Source organism: Piliocolobus tephrosceles, chromosome 7 (genome assembly GCF_002776525.5).
Source record: "Piliocolobus tephrosceles isolate RC106 chromosome 7, ASM277652v3, whole genome shotgun sequence".
Classification (NCBI taxonomy): Eukaryota; Metazoa; Chordata; class Mammalia; order Primates; family Cercopithecidae; genus Piliocolobus; species Piliocolobus tephrosceles.
The window spans coordinates 74,785,839-74,798,790 of NC_045440.1; the positions used below are offsets into that span (position 1 = coordinate 74,785,839).

The 12,952-nt window shown below is 42.2% G+C and overlaps 1 protein-coding gene across 1 annotated transcript in view; it reads right to left on the minus strand.

Moving 5' to 3' along the window:
• Nucleotides 1-6,829: 6,829 nt before the first annotated feature.
• The window catches only part of UBE2W (ubiquitin conjugating enzyme E2 W), an 82,738-nt gene continuing 76,615 nt past the window's right edge, over nt 6,830-12,952 (minus strand). Inside the window, exon 6 of the mRNA XM_023184109.3 lies at nt 6,830-7,248. Coding sequence (XP_023039877.1) covers nt 7,211-7,248 — 38 coding nt within the window. The 3' untranslated portion in view covers nt 6,830-7,210. The remainder of the gene's footprint in view (nt 7,249-12,952) is intronic.

Genomic DNA, 12,952 nt, shown 5'->3' on the forward strand with positions numbered 1-12,952 from the left:
TTTATGGCTGGATAGCTCATTTCTTCTTAACGCTGAATGATACTCCCTTGTCTAGATGTACCACGGTTTATCCATTCACTTACTGAAAGGGCACCCTGGTTGCTTCCAAGTTCTAAGTAAAGCTGCACATTTGTGTGCAGGTTTTTTTGGTGAATGTAAAGTTTTCAACTCATTGGAGTAAACACCTAAAAACAAGATTGCTGGATCATATGGCAAGAATATGATTTAGTTTTGTAAGGAACTGCCAAACTGTCTTCCAACGTGGCTATACCATTTTCCATTCCCACCAGCAACGGGGTTCGTGTTGCTCCACATCATCACAAGCATTTGGCATCAGTGCTCTGAATTTTAGTTAATTCTAATGGTGTGTAGTGGTATCTCGTGGTTGTTTTGAATTTGGAATTCCCTGATGATACGTGATATTGAATCACACTGCTTTTCAGTGCTTGATTTTAATCCAATACTAAATTTATGTATATAGTTGTACATAAACATGCCTCTCTAAATTAAGTTTATGATATTATATCTGAGAAATGGAATTATTGGTGGCTTTTATTGTCCTTACACTTATTGCATTTTGCTCCAACACTCAGCAATGCTCTATTTAACAAAGTCATATTTTTTTTCCTGAAGAGACAGAGATGTAAAACACTATCTCCTTGCTTTGAGCTCCTGAAAGGCTCTCTTCAACTTTGTGAATAAAGCGAACACTTTGGCCATCTAAAAATTTGAGCCAGAGGTATGATTTTAGGAACACCGAAATGAGAATAAATGGGAATTTGATATTTGAACTTAAGGTTCAGAACTTTTGTTGGTTTCATCATTAGACAAACATTTATAACAGGAAACATGCAAGCAACTGCGGATAAAAGCAGAAAGACATATTGCTTACTTCAAGCCCAAAATCAAGTAAATTTCCATGACTTAAGTCAAATTTCCAGAAGTATTGTTATTTTTGCTCCTGTTCTGTTATATGTATTGACACTCAATTCTTCTTATGTACTACAGAAGGCAATGTTTTCCAAGAAATTCTTTTCTGTTCTAGAAACTACGTTCACAGCTAGGAATTATCACTAAAGGTCTTTAACATTACTTCTTAGGAAAAAAAAATATGTTCAAGCAAAAGTAGAATGTATTCTAGTCTAAATCCATAAGAAGTTGCCTTGAGTGGTCTGTTCTGGATGGTTGAACTGGAAATCAGGGTCAGTTGCGCCTACCAAGATGACCTTCTTTACAGCCTGCTTCTGGACACAGGAATCCAAGTACTAAGACAGTAGCAATAATTTAGAGTTCAATGGGACTCTTTTTTTTTTTTTTTTTTGAGACAGAGTCTTGCACTGTTGCCCAAGCTGGAGTGCAGTGGCACAATCTTGGCTCACTGCAACCTCCACCTCAATTCTCCTGCCTCAGCTTCTCAAGTAGCTGGGATTACAAGCGTGTACCACCAAGCCTGGCTAATTTTTTTTTTTTTTTTTGTATATTTAGTAGAGATGAGGTTTCACTATGTTGGCCAGGCTGGTCTCGAACTCCTGACCTCAAATTATCCAACCGGCTCAGCCTCCCAAAGTGCTGGGATTACAGGCATGAGCCACCACACCCAGCCTCAGTGGGACTCTTACGGTATTTCCTGTCAAGAATGGAACCCCTCGGATGGGGGCCATTGTTCCAGGACCCATATAGTCTTCCTCTTAGAAACGACGCCCCATAAATAGGCCTGTGAGTCAAGTGCAAATACAGCATCTCGGAAGATGGCACCCATTTTTGGAGAGTGTTGCTTCCAAACCGACAAGTCAGCTGTTCCTCCAGTAAGCAGTGCTAATGTTCTTTCAGGCTGATTACTTTGGGTGGTGCTGTGTGATAGGCCACGTGACCTCTGGAGTTGTGCTGTGAAGTAGGTCTCCTGGTCAGATGCTCTGTTGTGTGGGATCCATGCCTGTGAATCAGGCACTGCATAAGACCCCAGACAGTGATGCTGGCTGATAGACTTTGCAGGCAGAAAAGGTAAACCAACACCCAGAGAGTGTTATTCCAGTGAGAATGAATTGCATGCCCTTTGTACTAGTTTACTAGGGTTGTTTGTACTAGTTTGTATAATAAAGTACCACAAACTGGATGGCTTAAACAACAGACATTTATTTTCTCACAGCTCTGGAAGCTAGAAGTCCAAGTTCAAGGTGCAGGCAGGGTTGGTTTCCTGTGAAGACTGAGAGGGTAGGGTCTGTCCCAAGCCTCTCTTTGGTTTATGGATGACTATCTTCACATTCTTCCTGTATCTTCACATCTTCTTCCCTTTGTGTGTGTCTCTGTATCCAAATTTCCCTGTTTGTAAGAACACCAGGCTGGGTATGGTAGCTGATGCCTGTAGTCCCAGCACTTTGAGAGCTTGAGGTGGGTGGATCACTTGAGCCCAGGAGTTCAAGACCAGCCTGGGTGACATGGCAAAACCCCATCTCTACAAAAACAATTAACCAGGCATGGTGACGCACACCTGTAGTCTCAGCTACCAGTGACGCTGAGGTGGGAGAATTGCTGGAGCCCGGGAGTCAAAGGCTGCAGTGAGCCTAGATTATGCCACTGTACTCCAGCCTGGGTGACAGAGCAAGACCCTGTCCCCCCCACCCAAAAAAGAAAGAATACCAGTCCCATTAATGCTGTTCTAATGACTTCATAATAACTTGACTAAGTCTGTAAAGACTTTATCTCCAAATAAGATCATATTCTGAGGCACTAGGTACACACGAAATTGAAGGGCATAGCCAGGGACCACACGGATTAATGGAGAAGGCATCTCACTTCAAATCTGAAGGGCACACAGTTCAACCCACAACACCCTTCTAGGACAAAAGGATCCCAATGTAGATAATGTGACATCAGCTGGAATGTTGGATGCTAGTTCATATATATACACACACACATATATATGAATTTATATATAATTATATATAATAATTATTTATATATTATATACCTAAAATACTTGTTAGAAATATTCTAGAGCTTTGTTCTGCAATGTAGTCTGGTTATGTGGAAAGAGTAATCCTCTTGAAACTTGCTTTTTACTTTTTTTAGAGAATTCATTAAGGATTAATTTTTCCTCAATAATAGGCAATGCTTTCTGAATATTCCACCTTATGCCCCTTGAACTGCATGGTTTTGCACTCTGGCTGGAGGGAACACAAGCTCTTCCCAGCTTTGTGTGATCTCTGCCTATGGCTCATTTTCGGTGGTTCCTTCCCCAGCTTCACAGCTCCCGCACATGCTGAAGCCACACTGGCTGCCCTCTGAGATCCCTGGGGCCCTCTCTCTACAAAGCCCTCTCCTCTTTAGTACTCCGACCTGAGGACTCCAGTCACCCTGAGCCTCCCTGGACTTCCGGCTTTGTCTCCCCAGGTCAGGAGGATGCCTGGGCTATGCCTGCTTCCCTGCGCTCCAGCAGTCGGGAGCATTGTCCAGGCAGGGAGCTGGGGCAGGTGTAGGGCTCACTCCATCTGTTTTCCTTCTTTCAGTGACTGACGCCCTTTTTTGCTTGCTAGCCAATGTTTTGAAAACTATTGTTTCATATATTTCATCTGAGTTGTTAGTTCTTTCAGGCTTTTTAGTTCTTTAAATCCAGTCCCTGTTGCTTCATCTCAGCTCGATATAGAAGTTTGTAATTAAAAACATGCCATCTGGAATGGGGTCCGCACTGGCTGACAGACAGTGAGTGATTAGGTCTCAATGTCCCATTTAGTACCTTCTTCTTGCACCACACCCAGTGCCAACTGTGTTGATTTGGGTCCTCCAGGAAGCAGACACTGGAGTTAGGAGGGCAAGAGGTTTGTTAGGGGAGTAAGTTTGTGAAAGACAGAGGAAGAGGATTGGGCTGAGAAAACCGAACAATGATGCAGACCTGAAACCTGGGGAGGTAAAGAAGAGGCAAATTGGGGCAGACAGAGCTTTGGACTGGGAGGCAGTTCTGACAAGTTCTCGCCAGCCAATGTGGAGGTTTAGAGCAAGGATTACGTGTTAGAGAAGTGCCATCCTGAGCAGAAATGGCCAGGCCCCCACCATGCTCAGTCATTGGCTGAGGGCTGTGTGGAAGAAGTGTGGCCATGGCTCTGAAACTGAGGCAGATCCCACAGCTGCTGCCACACTGCCCGCAGCTTTCCAGCAAGTTCTTTCACGGAGGCAGGGCACGGCAGGTCCCCACAGCTGCTGCACCCACCTCATACTCACTCAAGACACTTTTTTCTTAGACTAGAATGTGTATATTTCAACAGACCAGAAAATGGAAAACAATATGTGTGGAATTCACTAATTCAAATAGAAACCAAAGGAATGGCTATTTGGAACCTGCTTGAACTCACCAAAAACAAGTCACACCAGAACAACCAGTATCTCCTTTCTTTGATAAACTTATATAGAAATTCCCTCTTATCCACGGGGGATACATTCCAAAATGCTCAGTGAGTTGCCGAAACTGCCAATGGTACCAAATCCCTTATATACTATGCTTTTTCCTACATAGACATACCTATGGTAAAGTTTAACTTCTAAATTAGGCACAGTAAGAGGTGAACAATCATCACAAATAATAAAATAGGCCAATTACAACAATATACTATAATAAAAGTTATGTGAATGTGGTCTCTCTCTCTCTCTCAAAATATTTCATTGTATTGTATTCACCTATTTTTGGACCTATTTTTGACTGTGGACAACTGAAAATACGGGAATCAAAACCGTGAATAAGGGGGCTACCTTATAGAGAGATAACTCGAGTGATAGTAGCATGACGTGTGATAGTAGTTACAATGCTTAAATAATAGGCTGAGCTGAAGACGCTAAATGAGATAATAAATGGTATGCTGTAGGCTTATGTCTTTACTTTGCTTTTAAACACTGAAAAGGCAAGGCAGGTGGATCACCTAAGGTCAGGAGTTCGAGGCCTGCCTGGCCAACATGGCAAAACCCTGTCTCTACTAAAAATACAAAAATTAACCAGACGTGGCGCATGCCTGTAATCCCAGCTAATTGGGAGGCTGAGGCAGGCGAATCACTTGAACCCAGGAGGCAGAGGTTGCAGTGAGCCGAGATCATGCCACTGCACTCCAGCCTGGGTGACAGAGCAAGACCCTGTCTCGGCCGGGTGCAGTGGTTCACGCCTGTAATCCCAGCCCTTTGGGAGGGCAGGGAGGGCGAGGCAGGTGGATCACCTGAGGTTGGGAGTTCAAGACCAGCCTGACCAACATGGAGAAACTCCATCTCTACTAAAAAATACAAAATGATTCTGGCATGGTGGCACATGCCTGTAGTCCCAGCTACTCGGGAGGCTGAGGCAGGAGAATCGCTTGAACCCGGGAGACAGAATTTGCAGTGAGCTGAGATCGCGCCATTGCACTCCAGCCTGGGCAACAGATTGAGACTCTGTCTCAAAAAACAAAAACAAAAACAAAAACAAAAAAACACTGAAAAGATGTAGAACAAATGCTTAGATGTGATATTAATCAAGAGGGAGCAAGAGGGAGAGCTAATAGTTTGCATGATAGAATAAGAAAACTAAACACTATTGGATACAGGGTCAGAAAAAAAAAAACCAACAAACAAAAAGTCTTAATAGAAGGGTAAAACCAAACGAGATGAAAGCTTCCTTTAATTGTAGACAAGATCTTGCTATGTTGCCAGGCAGGACTGCAGTGGCTATTCACAGGCTCCATCATAGCACACAGTGGCCTCAAACTCCTGGCCTCAAGCTATCCCATGGCTTTAACGTCCTGAGTAGCTGGAACTACAGGCATGGACCTCCATGCCTGGTGTGAGATGACATCTTATAGGAATAATTAACATACTTTACTTGGGACCAAAACAAATAAACAAACAAAAACAAAACTATGTACACAGATATAACAAACACAAAAGACGTGGTTTTTACCAATCAAAATCTTGTGTGATGTGACTGCCAAAAAAGGTGAATTCAAGCCTGGGCAACACAGTGAGATCCTTGCCTCTACAAATAAATTAAAATATTAGCCAGGCAGGCCGGGCACAGTGGCTTACGCCTGTATGTAATCCCAGTACTTTGGGAAGCCGAGGCAGGTGGATCACCTGAGGTCAGGAGTTGGAGATCAGCCTGGCCAACATGGCAAAATCTTGTCTGTACTAAAAGTACAAAACTCAGCTGGGCATGGTGGTGGGTGCCTATAATCCCAGCTACTCGGGAGGCTGAGGCAGGAGAACTGCTTGAACCCAGAAGGCGGAGGATGCAGTGAGCCGCGATGGCACCACTGCACTCCAACCTGGGTGACAAGAGTAAAACTCTATCTCAAAAAATAAAAAAAAAGAAAGAAAGAAAAGAAAAAAAAAATGTTTTTCAAGCTTGTTTTCAACAGCAAACACTTTCTCCTAATGCAAACATCTATAGAATATCAATATGAAACACAGTCACATGTGCCCCTGAGGTAACTGCAAGAAACTCCTAGAGCTCTGAGAAACAGCTTGAAAATCCTTGCCGTAAACCACAGAGCAAGTTCTATTCTCTTTTGTATCTTAGACTATTTGAAGTGGTAAGATCAGTTCTGGTTACTACACTTTAAATCGTCTTTGAAAATCTTGACCCTACAAAAGAATAATGCAAGGATTTGAAAATGTATCTCATTAAAAACCAGTAAAGGAGATGTTTTCCTCACTGTGTCATGAAATATGTTCTTGAAATATGTTCTCAAAACACCTGCAAATATCTGGAAAAGAAACCAGGACTTATTCCGTGTCTCCAGAAGACAGAACTAGAAAAAAGAGATAGTGCGTGTGTGTTTGTTAGGGCTGCTGTAACAAAGTAGTTGAAACTGGATGGCTTAAAAGAAACCAGACATTTATTGTTTCACATTTCTGGAGGCTGGAAATCCATGATCGAGGTATCAGCAGAATCATGTTCTCTCCCACAGCTCCAGGGAAGAACCCTTCCCTGCTTCCTCCAGCCTCTGATGTTCCCAGCAATCCCTGGCATTTGCTGGCTTGTTGATACATGACTCCATGACTCCATGGTCTTCTCCCACTGTGTGTGTGTCTCTTCTCCAATTCTTAGGACACCAATTCTATTGGATTAAGGCCACACTCTACTTTGGTATGACCTCACCTCAACTAATGACATCTGCAATGACTCTATTTCCAAATAGGGTCACAATTTGAGGTACTGGGAGTTAAGACTTCAACACATCTTATTGGAGGACACAATTCAATCTGTAATAGATAGTATGAAGGCAGATTTCAGTTCTGAAAAAAAAAATTAATTAATTTTTTTGAGACCGGATGTCACTCTACCTCCAGGTTGGAGTGCAGTGGCACAATGCAACCTCTGTCTCCCAAGTCTCTTTTTGGTTTCAAAAAAAAAAAGTATTAAATTATTTTCCAGCGATTAGTTAATGGGCAATTAACCTACAAACTGAGTATCATCATCACACTACATATTTCACTATCATTGCTGCCTAAAAACTTCAGCTCCTGTCTCCACTTACTAATTGACTGTATAAGCTACCATACTCGGTACAATGGGAGAATGTAAACACACCTCCTTTTCTCCCAAAACTGCTTCTTCACTTTGTTCTTTGGTGAAAACTATCACCCTCAACTCATTTGCCCAAGCTCAAAACATAGTGGTTATCTCAAGTATAAATGTATTGACTTTGAGCATGGATTTTGGAATTTGTCAGACTCAGGTTTGGGTTGTTCTTTTTTTTTTTTTTTTTTTTTTTTTTTTTAAACAGTGTCTCGCTCTGTCGTCCGGGCTGGAGTGCAGTGATCTTCCCATCCCAGCCTCCCAAGTAGTTGGGACCACAGGTGCACACCACCATGCCTAGCTAATTTTTATATTTTTGCAGACATGGAGTTTTACCATGTTGCCCAGGCTAGACTTAGGTTTTAAATTCTAGCTCCATCACATTTAAAGCGTGTGAATTTGGGCAATTTGATTACGACTGAATTTGTCCACTTTCTCACACCCTATTTCAAGCCATCACTATCCTGTCTTTATTACTAAAAGCCTCCTAATTTTTTTTTTTTAGACAGACTCTTGCTCTGTTGCCAGGCTGGAGTGCAGTGACATGATCTCGGCTCACTGCAGCCTCCCCTTCCTGGGTTCAAGTGATTCTTCTGCCTCAGACTCCTGAGTAGCTGGAACTACAGGCATGTGCCACTAGGCCAGGCTAATTTTTTTTTGTATTTTTAGTAGAGACGGTGTTTCACCATGTTGGCCAGGATGGTCTCGATCTCTTGACCTCGTGATCTGCCTGCCTTGGCCAACCAAAGTGCTGGGATTACAGGCATGAGCCACCGTGCCTAACCAATTGCTTTTTTTTTTTTTAAATTGAGGCATAATGTACAATAATTTACAAAAAAAATGTATAATTTGATGAATTTGACATATACATCTGTGAAACCAAGACAATCAACATAATGAACATATGTATCATTCCCAAAAGTTTGTTTCTTCCCCTTTGTAATCTCCCCTTCCCGCCGTCCCATTTCCCTATGCAAACATTTATCGAATTCTGTCACTGTAACTAAGGATGCGTTTTCTAGAATTTTATGTAAATAAAGCCATACAGGATGTATGCTTTTTGGCCTGGCTGTATTCACCCAGCATAACCAAGATTTATCAGGATTCATCAGCTTCATTACATGTATCAATAGTTTGTTCCTATTTTATTGCTGAATTATTCCCTTGTGTGGAGAGTTGCTTATCTGTTCACCTATTGATGGGCATTTGGGATGTTTCTAGTTTGGGCAGATTACATAAAACATAAAATGTTTTATGTTTCATATAAACATCAGTGTACGAGGCCTTTTGTGGACATATGCTTTCTTTTCTCTTGGGCAAATAGCTAGGTGTGACATGGCTGACTTGTATAGTAGGTATGTGCATAACTTTTAAAGAAACTGCCAAATTATTTTCCGAAGTGGTTATACAATTCTCAATTCCCACCTGCAGTGTAGGAGGGTTTCCATTGCTCCACATCCTTGGCAAAATTTGGTATGGTCAATGCAGTTGGTGTGTAGTGGGATCTCATCGTTTTTATCATTGTTTTTATTTGTATTTTGCTAAGGACTAAGGGTGTTGAGCAGCGTTCCACGTGTTTGTTTGGCATTCCTATATTCTCTTTGGTTACATATCAGTTTGTGTAAAAAAACAAAATTGCCCATTACTTCATTGGGTTTTGTTATTGAATTTTAAGTTCTTAAAAAATTATAAATAGATCCTTTATCAGATATATCAACATAATTTGCAAAGATATTGTCTTGTTTTTATGGTTTGTCTTTTGAAGAACCCGTTTTACATTTTGATGAGTCCAACTCATTCTTTCAGAGTTTGTGTCATAGTTAAGAAATCTTTGTCAAATCCAAGACCTCAGATTTTCTCCTTTTTGAAGTTTTATTGTTTGTGCTCTCAATTTAGGTCTATGATTCATTTTGGGCTAATTCTGTATATAGTGTTAGGTAAGATTTTTGTTTTTTGCATATGGCTGTCCGAATGTTCTAATGCCTTTCGTCGGATGGACTGTTGCTTCACCCAGAATTGCCTTGGCATCTTTTTTTGAAAACCAATTGGCCGTATTTCTGGACTCTCTATTCTGCTCCATTATGTCTGTCTGTATTCCAATAGTTCATATTATAATCAGTTCAAGCCATCATCCTTTTTCTGGATTACTGAAAAAGCCTCATGGGTTCTGCTCCCATCCCCACATTCCCAGCTCTGTGACTCTTCCAATCCATTCTCCAGACTACAGCCAAGGCCAAGGTAATTTTTCCAAAGTGCAAATCTCATTCCACCAGTCCCTTTGCCCACAATATTAAGTCAAAACTTTATAACATGGTTTTTGTTTTTGAGATGGAGGCTTGCTCTGTTGCCCAGGCTGGAGTGCAGTGGTGCCATCTCAGCTCACTACAACCTCTGTCTCCTGGTTCAAGCGATTCTCCTGCCTCAGCCTCCCGAGTAGCTGGGATTACAGGCACGTGCCACCGGCCCGGCTAATTTTTGTATTTTAGTAGAGACGAGTTTCACCCTGTTGGCTAGGCTGGTCTCAAACTCCTGACCTCAGGTGATTCGCCTGCCTTGGCCTCCCAAAGTGTTGGGATTACAGGCATGAGCCACTTCACCTGGCCGTAACATGGTTTTTTATCATTCTAATTCAGTGCTCCCACCACACTGTTCTTTCTCATACCTGGGCCTTTGCAGTGGGTGCTTATACATGCCCTCATCTTCACTCTCCCAGCTTTACCTGGCAAATACTCATCCTGCATTTCATCACATTCCCTGAATTCTTTCTTGGACTCCCTGTGTTGATTTTTCCTGCCTTGATGCTCACCCAGCACTCTGTGATTACCCCAGGACACCAAGTGTCAAACTATTTCAATTACCTGTCTGCCTTCCCTGCCTGATCATAGTTCCTTGAGACTCAGTAGGCATTCAATATTTGAATGACTATAAAGACAAACAAGATAGGTTCCCATTCTTCAGAAGATCCCAAGTTATGCCAGGCAGAGCAGCAAACCCTATCAGATCATGCCAAACTCCTCTAATGCTTTCTAGGTCTGTTTATATTGTTTCTGCTGGTTGTTAATCATGGTGTCTTATTTCCTAGAATGTGATAACTTTATGTCCTAGGAAGAAAGTATCTTCCTCCAGAGAGGATTTTCATTTGCTTCCGCATGTCATCTCCTGAGGACACTGCCAGTTAGGGACCACACCTTAATCCAAGTCCAAGGCTTGACATTCCCTGAACCACCCTAGGGTGGGTGCAAATCTGAATCATGGCTGGTTTACTTAGCTTATCTTTACTACAAAGTAGACCCATTGGGTCTAGCTTTAAATTATTTCTTGGTGGGTGGGATGCTGGGGTAGTAGTTCAGGCTCCTTGTTTTAGGCATGTCCTGGGCAACTATCCTTGTGATACTGCCCACACAGTGGCTTAGTTTCATAACTATTTCTTCCCAATTGATAAATTCCTGGAGGACAAAAGCAACTCTTAGTTGCTGGGCTCATCTCTCAGCTAGCAGAAACTGAAGGACCAAATAACTTCAGTCTTACCCTAACTCACAAGGACCTATATCATCCCAAATACCTTGCTCACCCTCAATCAGTCACACAGTCCTTTGTACTGATCTCCATGCAAATTCCTCTCCTGTCCTAGCATTTTGTACTTGGGAACTCTGTTCTTTCCCGAAACTCATCTACAGTTTACATTTTTCAGATCATGACAGTATTTTTATTTTTTTGAGATGGAGTCTCGCTCTATCACCCAAGCTGGAGTGCAGTGCATGGTCTCAGCTCACTGAAACTTCTGCCTCCCGGGTTCAAGTGATTCTTGTGCCTTAGCCTCCCAAGCAGTGGGATTACAGGCGTGTGACACCATGCCCAGCTTTTTTGTATTTTTAGTAAAGATGGGGTTTCTCCATGTTGGCCAGGCTTGTCTCGACCTCCTGGCCTCAATGACCCACCTGCCTCGGCCTCCCAAAGTGCTGGGATTACAGGTGTGAGCCATCATGCCTGGCCCATGACGGTATTAAAGAAAACAAATTCAGAGGGTACACATGCAGGTTGGTTACACAGATCCATTGCCTAATGTTGGGGGTTTGGGCTCTATTGAACCCACTGCCCAAATAGCTAACACAGTACCCAGTGGGTACTTTTTCCAACCCTGGCACCCACCCCCCACTCCCTTTTGGAGTCCCTTGCGTCTGTTTCTTTCTTTCTTTCTTTTTTTTGGAGATGGAGTCTCGCTGTCCCAGACTGGAGTGCAATGGCGTGACCTTAGTTCACTGCAACCTCTGCCTCCCAGATTCAAGCTATTCTCCTGCCGCAGTCTCCCAAGTAGCTGGGATTACAGACGCCATTAATTTTTGTATTTTTGGTACAGATGGGGTTTCACCATGTTGTCCAGGCTGGTCTCAAGCTCCTGACCTTGTGATCCACCCGCCCACTGTGCCTAGCCTATCTTTATGCGTTACAGTACTTTAGGCAGACATGTTTCTGTGATAATCAGAAACTATCTGCACCTCTTAAGGCTTGTAACATTTTGAGATATGCTTGTCTATTTATTATCCCCCTTATTACATAAGCCCTTTGAAGATATATACTTTATCTGCCACCCTTCTTGGCACATGAAAGGTGCACAATAATTATCTGCTTAATGTTGCTTTTTAACCTTATGTCAGGTTTACCTTTATGATTTTATGGTTCCTGAGATGTATTTAGTTTAAAACAATTAATTTGTGACAAGCAATTTGCCTGAGATAAAGATGTGAGAAACACCTATAAAAAAGAAGCCAAAACCAATGAAGAATGATTAATGATTTATTTAAAAGTAATTTACTCAAACTCTCTGGGACAGAAAGAGCAGGGTTCTGCTATAACATTTTACTCAGGTGGTGGTTCTTGATTATGTTTCAAAATAGCTAGCACCTAAGTTTCTTTGAGAAAGCTAGGATAAAAATACAAGTATAACCAAGTTAATTCAATACACACTTATTAAATGCCTATGTGCTCCAGGTACTGTATACTAGGTACTGTGTGCTATGTGCTGGGGACACAAACACAATTGCAACACCGTCCCTACTGTTAAAAAGTTCAGGATAGATGACTGGTAGGGAGAGAAGGAAGGACACGGATGATAACCTTTCAGCTACCTTTGAACTAGACCTTTCAGGTAGAAACACACATCACGAACATTCTAGGAACAGGGAAGAATATTAGCAGAGGACAGTGGAGCGTTGCACTGCTACTGCTTATGAAACAAGGTTTGTGGATGGCTGAAGAGCAGCCTAGGGACACCAAGGCCAGGTAGTGAAAGGCCCTAATGGTAACGAGACTGGAGAGAAGGTAGAAATCTCAGAGACATTTTAAGGTTACACTCAACAGGACTTGAAAAATACGAGGAGGAGAGGACTACTGAGTATCACTGCTTGGTTAACTAGGTTGGAC